Raw genomic sequence first — 14701 nt, forward strand, 5'->3', positions numbered from 1 at the left:
CTAAAACTTTTCTCCCACCCATCCTTCCTTCTCGTCCAATGACAGGCCTCATTCTATCTTGTACCTGCCTTCACCTGCATCCTCCAACTTTCTGACTCATTTAGATCAGTATCAAAGGACGTAACTGGTGGCACCCCACTGTGGACGGACACCAGCATTTGATGGTTTTAGTCTTTTCCATTTTAGCTGACTCTCATTGTTGTTTAAAGTTACAGTCCTTATAGACCCAGGACTATGTTCTCCATAGATGCTTGCTTGCTGGCTGAGTATCTTCTTGGGAAGTGCTAGGCTCCTCTTAATATTCTAAGAATGATTTTTTTTTTTCTGGAGTGGTATCACATGGTTTTAATGTCAGCATTTAGGAGTGCAGAGGCAGGCAGATCTCTGAGTTCAAGGCAAGTTTCAGGTCAGTCATGGGACGCCTAAAAAGATCCTTATTCTTTAAAAAAGGAAAAAAGAATTTATATGTTTGTTTTTGAAGTAGGCTCGCTCTCATATTTACTTTGAATTCCTTACTTTGAGTTCTGGATCCATCTGCAGTGCCTCCCTAGTGCTAGGATTACAGGTGTCTGCCACTGTGCCTGGCTTTTTGTATGATTTCTTAAAGTTTTACTTTTGATTTAAATTTAATTTGGTGTTAGTTGTTTTAGTTATGAAATATTCCATATAACTCTTAGAATGTAATGATTTAATAAGGAGATACCACTTAGAACATGGAAATATTAGTGTGTCATTTCAGTCTCAATTAGATAGAATACATAATTTAGTGTTTCCGGTAATACATCCTCCTCCCAGTGGGGTGGTGTGTGTGTGTGTGTGTGTGTGTGTGTGGTGTGTGTACATGCTTGCTTGCTTGCTTGCTTGCTTGTTTATGCAGGGTACTGGAAGTAGGGTCTTCCATAGAGATTTTTAAAAACACATACCCAAGTCTGGAAAATGTTCAACTGTTCAACTTACAATGTTGCAAAAATGCAGGAGTGGACTTCCCTCTCTGTAGCGTAGGAAGTTTATCATTATTCCAGACTTACGTTTTGTGACTTACAGTGGTTTGTAGGCTCATTCAGAACAATGAGAACATAAATGTGTGCTACTAGGTAATAAACCACTTGACCATTCACAAATTGTTCACTTTGTATTCAGCCCGTGGGAAGCCAGAAGCCAAGGTGAATGGACACCTCCATTGTCTCCGTCATAAAAGGAAAGCATAAGGGCAGATCAAATACTTGTAGGTGATCTGGTTTCCTACTGGAGGTTTTATGCTGCCGTGCAAGTCCCGGGGAGCGCTGTGACAGCAATCTATTTTTCTTTCCAATTCTCTCCTAGTCGCTACCTTATTTTACTGACTTTAAATAATTCTCAGCAAGGTCAAGTATCTGACGCTTAAAACGAGTGTTACAGTCGTCTTACCCTATTATCGATTGGCTGATAACTAAGTAGCCCTGGCAATCCTGGAACTCACTATGCAGCCCAGGCTGGTTTTGAATTCACGACAATCCTGCTTTAGGCACCTGAGGACTAGGATAACAGGAGTATGTCATCACACCACTCACCGGTTTACTCTCAAATGTTCCAAATACTGTGATTTCTATGTACCGCCAAAGGGAATTTGGTTGCTGAACCAAGCAAGCGTGTGGTTCTGTGCACAGAGCTTCAGGAACAAGACGACCAAATTAATCCAGCTTGGCCGGATTGTGGCCAAGCTCACAGCTTAAATTTAGAGTTATTTCAGGACGTGCCTTCTGCGTCCCGTAAGAACGTCAGCCCTAAGTAAGCAGAGCTCACGACCCTAGTGATCTAGCAAGGTGACGCTTCATTACGCCGGACAGGGCTTGGGTAGCACGCCACAGCGCATCGGAAGAGTTCGAAAGGGCTCGGCAAAGCTCGACAGTGCTCCGGCTGGGCTCGGCAGAAATCGGTAGGACTCCGGTAGGGCTCGGGCAAAGCTCGTTAGAGCCCCGGCAGGGTTCGGCAAAGCTCGACCGTGCTCGGCACGGTCCGTCAAGGCTCGTAAGCGCTCCGGCAGGGCTCGGCAGCGATCGGACTCCTTCGGGTGCAGGAGCCCAGCCAACCCCACAGTAGCGGAGTGCCTGGCGGTGCGCGCTCCCCGAGACCCCAATACCCCAGAGCCCCGAGGCCCGCCCATTGTGCCGCGGGGTTCGCCACCCCGCCGGCCGCCTGACGCAGCCGAGGCTCCGCCCTCGGCGTGACGCTAGCGTCAGGCCAGTCCCGGCATGCTTCGCGGCTGCCCGCGGTCTAGCGCACTAAGGTATCTTCCCGAGAGCGACCGTCCCTCCGCGTCTCTGCACTGCGCACCCCGTCCGGCCGCCTCGTCGCCCCCGCCGCCCGCCCGTGCGTCCGAGCGGCCGCAGCCCTCCGCCGAGGGCGCCCCGGGACGGAAGGGTCCAGCAGCCTGCCGGCGCCCGCCGCGCTCGTGGTCGCCGTCGCCGTGGTCGTCGTGGTCGTGTCCGCCGTCGCCTGGGCCATGGCCAATTACATCCACGTCCCGCCCGGCTCGCCCGAGGTGCCGAAGCTCGACGTGACGGTGCAGGACCAGGAGGAGCAGCGCTGCCGCGACGGCGCCCTGAGCCTGCTGCAGCACCTGCGGCCGCACTGGGACCCCCGGGAGGTGACCCTGCAGGTGAGGCTGGGCGGGCACCAGGTTTCCTTCCCGAAGCCGCTGCCTCAGCGACGCCTGCCCGAGCCCGGGAGAAGCTCCCGGGGATGGCTGCCGCGGCCCTCGTCATGCTCCAGGGCTTCTTCCTCTCCTCCCAGACCCCGCAGCCCATCGCCTTCCGCGGTCCTCTCCGCTGCCCTCCCTCCCCTGCGCTTCCCTCCCATCCCTGCCTTATCCAGCCTGGGATCTTCCTACATCCTTCGAGCCGCGGGAGAACTCCGTTCCAAAGCGGAATGACCGTGAACCTGATGCTGCCCACGCCAGGATGCTAGGGAACGCTATTCCGTGCGTTACTGGAAGGCTTGAGTTGGTGTTTCTAAATTTGTAAAGTCTTAGAAGAATTAATGCTCTGGGTTGGAGTGAGCGATGACCTGGGAATATTTTTCGTGAATCAGTGATTTTTAAAGACAAAAATTCTCAGGAGAGAGAAAGCCCCCCGAAAATCTAGGATTTAAGAAAAAAAGGCACTTGCAAGTTATGTTCCCCCCTCCCTGCCCCCATACCCAGAATTTATTTGGCGTGATTGGTCTTAGTATTTTCAGTGCACAGCTTTAGGAATTACTAAGGTGGATTTTCTTGCAAACAAACAAGCCAAATTAGTACAATTTTAACGGCTGGGACTTGTTTTAGATTTGAGCAGTAATGGGGGGAACATTTACCTGGATTATCGGAGTCGTCTGCCCCATTTTGATGACTCCAATACATTGTGGGGTTTGTACAGAACTTATTGATTTCGTTTTTTTTCTAAAATTATTATTTTTTTAGTATAATTAAAGCATGAATAGTATCTGGCCTCAGAGCAGTTTCTGACACTAAGGGGCTTTTGAGTTTTAGTTTCGGTTCTTGTTAGAAGGGTTCTGAGCAACTGAAAGGGACCCATATGTTTTGGGGAAGAAACTTGTTAGACAAAAGACTTTGAAATTTAAGGCGTGCCTGGTGGGTAAGTATATAGGATATAGTGGATTCAAAATGATTTTTATGGATAGCTTGGACAATGACTGCATCTCTTTCAAGGACAAGCTTTTTTTTTTTTTTTTTTTTTGGGCAGTGCTAGGAAAGGCTGTTCTGAGTCCTAGGCAAGTGCTGTACTGCTGTATGTCGCCCTCATGTTAGACTGTTCCTATAGTATGTATTCACTTACTTGTTTGAGAGGGTTTTAAAATTTAATAAAATCTATTTCTGGAAAATATCTTACTAATTAAAGGCAGTGTTGCTTCCTGGTAAACTGCAGTGCTGGCAACCCGCATTTTTTTTTTTTTTTTTTTTTTTTTTTTTAAAGCAGCGACTTTTAAAGTTTGAAGCTTGGAATTTCCTTCCATTTATTTGTGAGTAGAGAAGTGTTAATAGCTGTTGAATGGAGCACTGTGTGCTGCATTGGGCTGAGCTCTTTCCAAGGCATTGTTGCCTAGGAAATGTTATATAGGTGTGCTCTCTCAACCTCTTGTGAAATTTAGTGAGGGAAACCAGGGTATATGTAAAAACAAGACTTAAAACTATTTCTTTTTTTTTTTTTTTTCCCTATTTCAGGCTCCATTGTGGTGGGCTTATAGGTGTTCTGACTCTGAGCTTTAACCTTTGGGTTCATAATCTGAACTTACACTTTGTGTATTTGACAGAGATATCACTCACTTCTAGAATTGATCATTAGAAATTCATTCCCTCCTGCAAGCAGAAGTCTTGGATCAGAAGCTGAGCCATCAGTAAGCCAAGGTTAGGGTCATTTATTGTCCCCAGCTCAGTTGAGGGACTTACACATCCTAGGGCATTGGGAACGAATGATGCCTTGGGGCTTTGTTTAATAATTCTGTTTCTGCTGTTATAGTTATTTTTTGAGACAAAGGTCTCACTGTGGCCCCATCTGGTTGGGAGCTGGCTCTGTAGACCAAGCTGGCCTGGAACTTGCCTCTTGAGCCTTGGGCTTAAAGACTTTTGTCCCTGTGGCCTGCTTGTTTAGTACTTCTTAATGGTTATAGTTCCTTTTCAAATGTCATCTCTTGAGCTGTAATGGTAATGTTCCTACCCTGTTTCTGAAAGGGAAGCATGGATCCTATAGCCCAGAAGATAAACGTCATTTCAGGTCAGCTGGGTCAACACTGGCCCTTTTTTGGTATTCTCTCCCCTCCCCCTTTGTATGAGGTTCTGGGAATGGAAGCTTCAGCACTGGGCAAGCCACACAAGCTTTCTACCCCAAACTGTCCTGTCTTTTCTCCCCCAAACTAACATTTTTCTTGGCTGTATGTAGTGGAGACAGGAAGATCAGGAGTTGAAGGTTGTTGCTGGCTTTACGTAAGGAGTTCCAGGCCAGCATGAGCTACTTGAGAACCCTATCTCTGCCCTCCAGACCCCAAAAGAAAAAATAAATTAAAATATATTTTTATGTAATATATTTCAGAAGCTTTTGTGACAACCCTTATCTTTTCTGATAGTTATCCCTGAAATACCAACATGTGGAATGTGAAAAAAATAGAAACAGGCCCCAAACAGAGAGCCTTGATAGTTCCCCAGAGAGTGAGTCTTTCCTTACAACTTACCGGCGTATAAAATAGAGTGAGCCTATCAAGTGAAAACACACTAGAAGGAGGGGTTTCTACGTAGGTACAGTAGTTCTGAGACAGGACTAGCTAAATGCTTTCTGTTTCATGCTGCCTTGTTTTAAAAATCCCTTCCACCCCATACTCTCTGTATGAGAGAGACAGGCAAGAATGAGTGTTGCAGTTGGTAAAACTGAGCCTGTGTGTAAGTGACAGATCTGGGAAGGACTACTTAGGGATTACTGTTCTTTGACCTAGAAAGGCTGTGTGTGTTAGGATTGAGGCAGGGAGGCCAGGCCTGCGCAAGGCTCCTCACTTAAAGAACTGCTGTGGCTCAGAAAAAACAGCTTTGAGCTCTCGGGAACACGCTTGCATCTCTCTCCACCAGTGTCACTTTCAGAAAATGACAGACGCCTTTTGCTGTCCAGCACTTACTTCATCTGAAAGTGGGTTTTGATGTATCTACAGGTTTGGGATATTATAAGGATCAAAGAGACGTAATTGTTTCTCCTTCCTATTGTCATTTTCTTAGATTTTCCTGCCTCAGCCTCTCCAGCAGTGCCATTACACATTTAAAGTCCAATGCCTAGACAAAATCCTTTTTCCTTTGAAAAAGCTGACTCAGTTTCTTGAATATTTTAGTGGTCACTTTAGGACTTCCACTGTACGTCACTGAGCAAAATGGTCATTAGCATGTCACTCTGTAAATACTTCCTTAGCTTGGGGTCCACAGTAGATAATGATATAATGGCAACATTTGATAGGCTGGGAAGACCATTTTTTTGATACAGATGATGTAAAATTAACATCTCTTCAGCACCTTGAGGCAGAAAACAGGAATTCCTTGAGCAAGAGGACTCATCCAGTGAGAGATCCTGCTTTAATCTATATGGTGGAGCTTGAGGGAAAACCCTGATGTTAGCTCTGGGTTTCCATACACTCTTGTCTTCTGCCTGCACATGTGTACCCTCACACGGAAGGATGTAATTTTGTGCACCGTCTTCCCATTAAACCCCAACCGCACTCTCCAGCGTCCGTGCTATTGGCTCCTCAGAAGCTTGCTTGGACTTGGGTACCTTGTGTCCATTCGTATTCAGTAGCTACCTTAAGAAAGGTGGAAACTATGGGGGTTGGGTTTGTGCCCTCCACTTCATTAGCTTCGTCTTACTGCTCAAGTTTTGTTATTTTTCTTTTTGAGACAGTCTTCACTCACTGTATTCCAGACTAGGTTGGAGCTTATAGGCAGTCCTACTTTGGCCTTCCAAATGTTGGTATGACATGTATGAGCTACAGAATATGCTTCAAATTTCTGTCTGTCTTCCTTCCTTCCTTTCTTTTCTTTCTTAAGACAGGGTTTCTTTGTATAGCCTAGGCTGCCCTAGAATGAACTCTGTAGACCAGGCTAGCCTTGAATTTACAGAGATCCACTTGCCTCTGCCTTCCATTGCTGGATTAAAGGCATGTGTCACCACTGCCCAGCTCTGGTCAAATTTCTTAGCTTCTCTGAGTTTCATTATCTGTAGCTCTAAAGTGGATCCAATAACAGTTCTTTACCCTGAGGCTCATGAGGGTAAAGCTAGCCCATGACAATTACGCGCTGAGCTGAGCACAGGCTGTACAGGGTCTGAATCAAAAACATCTGCTCTTGAAATTCCCAACCTGAGACAAATCAGAATATGGAATGTTTTTTGAATGACTGTTGAGATTTCTTTTTCACACGCAAAGATAGAAGGAATGACTTTAGCAATGTTCTACTCCTGTAAGACAGATCTTTGTGTTTCCCCAGTCAGTGCTGGTGAGCTCGCCTGGCACTAGGCAGTGCCCTTACACCAAGTCCCATCCCCAGCCGCGCTCATCCACATTTCAGAATGTTTTTAGAATCTCCCTGCTTTTTAAGCATAAGCTAGGTTCATAATCCCACCGTACAAAGACGGCTTCTTTGTGGGTTCCCCTTACACACTATTCTTCACCTTCATTAGTTCTTTTGCTGTCAGTTAAGTCTACGTGTCTCTTTCCTGTTCCTGTCTTAGATGTCTTAGAAAAATAATTCACAAGGATGGGAGAGACTATGTGATGTTGACTCCTGCCAAAAGGAGCAGGTTTGATAGCTTTCAAATGTTGTTATTGGATTTTGAAAAAACTGTCCATGGATTCTATTGTGATTTAGTGATTTAACTGTGGTTGGAGACTCAAATTGCTAGTGACTTTTCAGATATCAACACCTGTTCTTTAAGCAAAGAGCCTTGCGCAGGCCTGGCTTCCCTGCCTCAATCCTAACACACACACAGCCTTTCTAGGTCAAAGAACAGTAATCCTAAGTAGTCCTTCCCAGATCTGTCACACACAGGCTCGGTTTTACCAACTGTAGCACCCATTCGCAGTTCTTGCCTGTCTCTCTCATAAGACAGTTGGAAAATATGGGGTGGAAGGAATTTTAAAACAAGGCAGCAGAAAGTATTTGGCTACTCACAGAGAGCCAACCACCTCTGCTGGGGTTAAGGTGTGTGGCCACCCCTGGTGGTTGTTGAGTATTTCAATCTCCATAAAAACAAAATGTTAGGAGAAGCCATACAGGATTGCAAGATCGCTTGTAATCCCAGCATACAGGAGTTCTAGGTGGTAGGATTTTGACTTCCATGCCTGTTAGGTTACAGAGTAAGACATCCCTACCCCCCAACAGACACAACATAGGCAGTGCTGTGAGCCTTAGGAAGGAAGTGAATCCAGCATTCCTAAGTGAACTGACGTGTGCGTGGTTTTATCATCTCCCACGGCCTCCATTGGTAAGTGGAGGTTGAACAGAAGGAATCACCATGTTTCAGGTGCTTCAGGAATGACTAGGTAGCTCAGTAGTATAGTACTTGCCTAGTGTGTGCGGCCCAGGGGGCAGCCCCCAGTGCCACAGAAGGATTAAAGGCCTCAGTTTCTAATATTCAGTAGTTGATAAGGTTTCATTTCTTTTCTTTTCTTTTTTTTTTTTTTTTGAGAAAGGCTTTTTGTGTGTGTGTGTGTGTGTGTGTGTGTGTTTGAGAAAGACTTTTTGGGTTTTTTTTTTTTTTTTTTTTTTGAAAGCCCTTACTGTCCTGAACTAGATCTGTAGACTGGGCTAGCCTCAAACTCAGAAATCCACCTGCCTCTTCCTCTGAGGGTTAGGATTAAAGGCGTGTGCCACCACGTATTTTTAAACTAGGGATAATGTTAATTTTTAGCTGGGTACCTTTGTGCTGTGAACTGGAGCAGGAGGCAGCCCCAGGAGAATTGGGAAGATGCATCATAGAGGAGGGGACCTGATGTAAACCTTTGTGGGGTTTGTGTCTGTGGGCCTGGGTGGTCAAGCGCTGGAGACTGAGTCATAGTATCGTGTACCTCAGCCCCTCCCCTCTTCTCTCGCAGGGAGGTGAGCAAGTCTGAGCAAGGAAGAAGCATTTCACAGAGACAGCTAAGCCAGGCCCTAAGCAGTTTGGATAGAGTAGTAGGAGTGAGAGTGTTGGGCATTGAGGATCTCCATCAGTAGGGAGTTCGTAGGTAGTTTTTATTAAAGACGGAGCAGGAAGCCAGTGGATGCTTGCAAGCAGGTGAAAGTTTTTCTATTATCACAGGAAGTGTCATGTAATGCAGAGACCATTGACTGAGAGAAGTTTTTGTGGTGTTAGAGAACCAGTTGGCTGCAGTGCCGCACACTGCTGGCACTGGGCGGAGTGGCTCACCTTTACTCACGGCACTTAGTGGCAGAGCAGGCAGATCTCTGTGATATCAAGGTTGGTCTACAAAGGGAGTTCCAGGCCATCGAGAGCTACACAGAGATAACCCAGTGTGGGGGAAAAAAACAGAGCAAAATGCCAGATTGGAGTGTGCCCCTGTGTCACACCTGTATCCCTCGTTCATACACTTCTGTATGCACATGTGAAGTGTTTATCAGACAAGGAAGTTACTCTGCCCAACCCTTGAGAATGTTATCTGAATAGGAAACTATTCGAGTTGTTGATAGGCTTTCCCTTCTTAGTTCTTTGAGAAGCTGGTATCATCTTTCTCTGTCCTGGTTGCAGGCACCTCTCCTCAGATCACATCTTTCTCTGTCCTGGTGTAGGTGCCCCTCCTCAGATCACATGCTGCACTATTAGAGGCTTCAGGGCACTATGGTTGGACTGTGTCTAAGAGTTGTCAAACTCTGGAATCTGACCCTGAATCGTTTATTTTAGGCATATTTAAGCACAGCACATTTAGGAGAAAAATTTCCTGGTGATTATTAACTCAATCCCATCTGTACAATAAGTCACAAAGTCAGCTAAGCAAAGATCAGATGGGATCATGTGGAGACTCTGAAGTGCAGGTGACACGTTCCATAAAAACAGGTTCTCAAGAGTGACTGAGAAAAACGAGGTTACTCTAAGGGTCTGGGGAGGATCTGGCCTCTGGCCATACAGATAGAGCCAAGTTCACCAGGCAGTTAACCATGTCAGCCCCCAGCATAACAGGTTGTGCACCTCTGCCTTTGAAGGAACAACTGTGTGCTAACATTCCAGGTTCCCTAGTGCTTACCTGTGAGCACAAGGACCTCCATGCCTCCTACACACTGGGCTTTTAGGATAAATGTGAGTTGGGGAATAAATGATCACCTTGGATGAATTTTGAGCCCTGTAATAGCCACAGTAGAAGGATGTCAAGTAGATCCTCTGGGCTGAGACAGGTTTAGTGTTGTGTATGTGTGCGTATACCCATGAAGGACCGAAGTGGTGTTGGGTACCCTGTAGTGATGTGGGTTCTGGGAATCAAACTCCTGCTCTCTGGAAGAACGGATCTTAACTGGGAGATGTCTGGCGAGATGACTCAACTGGTAAAGACTCGCTGCCAAGCCTCGCTCACTGACTTTGAGTCCTGGAACCTATGTGCTAGGAGAGGACCGGCTCCTGCAAACTGCTCTGTGACCTTCACATATGAGCGCGTGCACACACAGAGATAATTTTTAAAATGTGTTTTGAGAAGATGACTTAGAATAATATAGGATAAGGGGTTAGATAGATGGCTCAGCTGTTAGGAGCACTTGATTTTTCAGGGGTCCTATGTTTGGTTCCCAGCATCCACATTGCACCCCAAAAGCTGTCTGGTGTGAGGCACACATGTGTACCGACACACAAACAAACACTTGTACATATGCATGGAGTTTTTAGAAATTAAGAATAGCATAAAATAAATCAGGGCTGGGGAGGTGCCTCAGCAGATGAAACTCATAAAGCTTGGTGTGTATGTGTGAAGACGAGTGTTGACTTCCCAGTACTGTAGGGATGTTGAGTGTATATGTAGGCCTGGTTGTAATCCCAGCACTCAGAAGGTTAGAGATGCATTCCTGGGGCAGGCCCAGCCAGCTGGGGTCAGCTGAGAGATGTTAGGTAAGAAGGAAGAGTGGTTGAGGAGGCCTATTGATCTTGGGCCTCTTTGTGTGTTCCTGAGTACATGTGGATACTCACATGTATGTGCCACACATGCCAAAAAAATACATCTGAAACTTTAGATTCTACATGTGGTTAAAAGTAAGCTTACACATGGGTGGTACTCACTTGTGGTGTGGGGTTAGCTCCTCAGGAAGTTGAGAGTGTGCTTATTAAGTTCAGGAGGCCAAGGCCTGCCTAGGGCAACCCAGCAAGATTCCTTCTCAAGAATAAGTGGGAGAGAAATTCATGAAACTCCTAGTTGTGTAGCCCCAGACCCTGGACAAGAAAGAATGCCAGAATTTGACTTTTATCTACCTTCTGGGCTTAACCTTGCCCGCCCCCTAGTGGTGACCACAGTAGCAGCGACTCTCCCTCCTCCCTTTCACAAAATGAGTTGTTACAGATTAGCCTTTTGTTGAGGAAAGCATGGTCTATAGTGGGTTCCAGGACAGCCAGGGTTATGTAAAGAGAACTGTCTCAAAAACCTGCAGCTGTGTCATTTTGTTTTCTCGTGACCTTGAGCATAAGGCCCCTTGCCTGTCACCTAAGTACTCAATCTGATTGCAAGTGTCAGCTCATAGTCTGTCCTTCATTGACTTACTTTTCCTAACACTGTTGAGGCTGTTTCAGTTTTGATAGTTAGACCGTTAGAGCAGACCACTTGTATATGTTTGAGTGACTTGCATGTCTTCAGAGGGTAGGTGCTTATTGGAATAGATGATAAACTGTCAGGGCTCTCTGGAAAGACGCTGTTTATACGACTGCTGTGGGTGTGTTCATCCTAAGATGATGCCATGAGACTCAGCTGTGGTTTCGTAGTGCAGCTCGAAGCAGAGTTTCCTCAGGAAGGCTTTTTTTTTTTTTTTTTTATGACCCTTCCCATCTAATTAATGAGATCCCCCGGGTTATATAAAATTGTAAGACAGCTAGTATGCGTTCTCACCACGAGCGAAGTGGTTCTCACAGTGGTACTTAAAAACAGCTGAGCTTTTGGTCCTTACGATGTCAGGCTGATACCTGTGTACACATCTTAGCCATCTCACTTAGGGTGTTCGTTTTGAGTGCATAGGAGCCAATTCTGCTCACTTTACCATCTGCCTGCTAGTCCTCGGACCGAGATTGCAGCATACTGGCATTTCACAGTTATCAAGGACTCTTCAGAGTGAGTTCTGGTTCCCCAGTATCCCAGCCATAACTGACTTGTATGAAAATGTCCTAAATTTGCCCTCAAAATAACCCACAAAATAAGTTACTACATACATACATACATACATACATACATACAGACAGACAGACAGACATATGTGTGTATGTATACACACACACAAATATTATCTTACCTATAGTCTTAGTTTGTAGTCCAAGCTAGTCTATACCCTGTTATGTAGCTTAGGCTGGCCTCAGACTCTAGTCACCTCATTGTCTTAACTGATTTAGAAAAGAGGCAACTCCTCTCCCTTTGGTTGCCTGGTCCCTGGTGTGCTGACTTCCTGCCTGCCCTGAGTTGTAGTGGTGGTAAGCAGGGAGCTGTCACCCACGTGCAGGTTTGGTGAGATTAGCAGCCCTAGGTTTTGTTTGGCTCAGTCTGCCTCCATTCTTACTTCCTGCTCACCACTGTCTTTCTTTTGTGGTAATGTGCTTCACTGCCGGGGAGTCAAGCGCTTTCTGTGTTTAGCACACTGTTGTAGATATAGTGGCCCAGCTCTTCTGGAGTTGGTCCTGTCACTGCCGGACTCTGCTCACCTTGATAGCCGGCTAGCAGTAGGCAGTGTTCTGACAGACAGCCCTCAGCGCTCAGGGAATCGGCACTGTCTGCCTCAGTATTTTGACAGGTAACGAATGACTTAGGCTTGGGTTGCTGACCTAAAAATTTGAGACATAGCATCCGGTGTTAAGTGGATTCTATTACTCTGTGGCTTTAGCTAAATATGACAGCTTTACCAGTGACAGGGTTTTCTCTTCCTGAAAATTTATAATTTCCAAGGTTGAGCCCAGAACCACAGACTGTTGAAATAGTAACAGTTCTTTCTCTGCTGCTCAGGAGTGAAGCACCCTGGTTCCTCTGGGATGTTGCAGGTTCCTTGTAGGTTAAAGGCCTTGCATATAACTAGCCTGTGGACATCTCCTACCATTTAGGTAACCTAGGTTATTAACCACGGTTAGTACAGCATGCAGGCGGTGCTTTCTTTTCCTTAGATATTTTTGATCCAGGGTTGTTTGAGGCCACAGATACGTAACCTGTAGATGCAGACGGCTCTTTCTCTGTATGTAAAACAAGTACATATGTCGTGTACGCATGTATTCTTCTTCTTTAACGTAGCGACTGTAGCAGGAGAGATGGTTGAGTGATTAGGAGGTCTGGCTGCTCTTCCAGAGAACCTGGGTTCCATTCCCAGTACCCATAAGGCAGCTCACAACTGTCTGTAAGTGTAGTTCCAGGTCATCTGGTGTCCTCTACGGGCACTAGGCACACGCATGGTGCATAGACACATATGTACACAGAACACTCATCTGAAAGCTAACAAGAGAGCCAGAGTGAGCTGGGCATGATGGCGTTGTCTGTATCTCAGTGCTGAGGATGTGGACGAGGCATGATTGAGTTCAAGGTCATCCATGCTATATCCCTCCTGAACAGACAGACTTAGTACATTCAGTGTATTTGTTATGGAGGTATATGCATTGAATTTGAAAACTTAAACACCTTTGAATTCCTAGAGAAATTAAAATTTAGTTGAGATACCGTATTTTCATATCTCTATATTGATTATCTATAATTTAAGATTTTTACTTTTGTGTTTTGTACGAGACAAGGTAAGCACAGGTCGGTCTCCAGCTCCTTCTTGGGTCCATTTGCTTCAGCCTTCTGACCGTGGGGATTAGAGTCTTGGACTGCCACACCCGCCTTATGACTGTGTGCATAAGAGACCTTGTCATGTTGTTTCCCCTTTGTAAGTCTCGCTGAGCTTTAGGGCCAGCCTGGAAGGTGGTTTTTTTTTTGTTTTGTTTTGTTTTGTTTTTTTTGTTTTTTCTATTAGGAAGTATGAGACCTGTGTGAGTCACTGTCCTTGGCTCTTTTTCTTTCTCATGTCTTTCTTTTTCTTAGCTTCTGGGCTTTTCTCTCTCTGTCTTTTTTTCATTCATCATACAGCCTGGGCTGTTCTTGAGCGTGGAACTCTCCTGCTTAGCCCTGGTATGCTTACATTCACAGGTACCACCACAACTGCCATGCTTAGCTTCCTTTCTAGCTTGTTGAGTAGGAAGGCTAATCACTGTGTGTTACTGTGGAGTGTTGAATCTAGGCTCTATCTGCATGTTAGACATATAGTATACCACTAACCCACATGCCTCACCTGTAGTTACCTGTCCCTTTTTAATGAATGACAGTTAATTTCACTCACATATCCTTTACTCTGTATTGACAAAGACTCTCTTGTGCATCTCCTTGCCCTTTCTCATGAGACATGGCCATGGACCTGACATGCTTACAGAGATCGCTTAGCCTGTGCTGAACTTTACTAGGTGTGGTTGGTAATTACCATTTCAGAGTCAGTCTCCGCTCCTTTGTTTTGTTTAAGCATGTATGTTATATGTCCCCTTCCAACTTGGAGGGGGACAGATACAACACCCTACTAAGTCTGTCTTCTGTTGGGTTGGGAGGTGACAGGTCTTTCTGTTGAGCCACTCCACTGTCTGTCTAGTGCTAAGCGGTACCTACTCAGCATGAAGGCCGACGGCCATTGTGGATGCTCCAGTTGCTCTGTCTGCTCTGTGAACTAAGTATTGTTCCACTCGGTGCCCATTGCTCCTTGTGCTTGTTGTGGTGATACCAGTCCCATGTTACAGAGGACTAAGTTTCACAGCACTGCTGACAGTGAAGGACACAGGCCACTTGATCTCGGGGCGGGGTGGGGGGTTTATTTCTTTTCCAAGACAAGGTTTGTAGTCAAGGCTGGCTGCCACCACGGCTGACTGGCTACATTTCTTAATTTCCATTCAGCTTATGTCTACCTCTCAGACAATTTAGACATGCATTTGATTCATTTCTAAGTGATTTTGTCATTTCTAAA

At 45.7% G+C, this 14701-nt stretch overlaps 1 protein-coding gene across 2 annotated transcripts in view; it reads left to right on the forward strand.

Annotated features, from left to right (window-relative positions):
* The first annotated feature begins 2255 nt into the window (after window positions 1-2255).
* Etnk1 (ethanolamine kinase 1) overlaps window positions 2256-14701 on the forward strand; it is a 44136-nt gene continuing 31690 nt past the window's right edge. Inside the window, exon 1 of one of the 2 annotated variants that reach the window (NM_001107894.2) lies at window positions 2256-2638. In NM_001107894.2, coding sequence (NP_001101364.1) covers window positions 2483-2638 — 156 coding nt within the window. In that variant the 5' untranslated portion in view covers window positions 2256-2482. The remainder of the gene's footprint in view (window positions 2639-14701) is intronic. The other variant, XM_087657782.1, reaches the window with a different exon arrangement.

This window comes from Rattus norvegicus, chromosome 4 (genome assembly GCF_021556685.1).
Source record: "Rattus norvegicus strain SHRSP/BbbUtx chromosome 4, alternate assembly SHRSP_T2T, whole genome shotgun sequence".
NCBI lineage: Eukaryota > Metazoa > Chordata > Mammalia > Rodentia > Muridae > Rattus > Rattus norvegicus.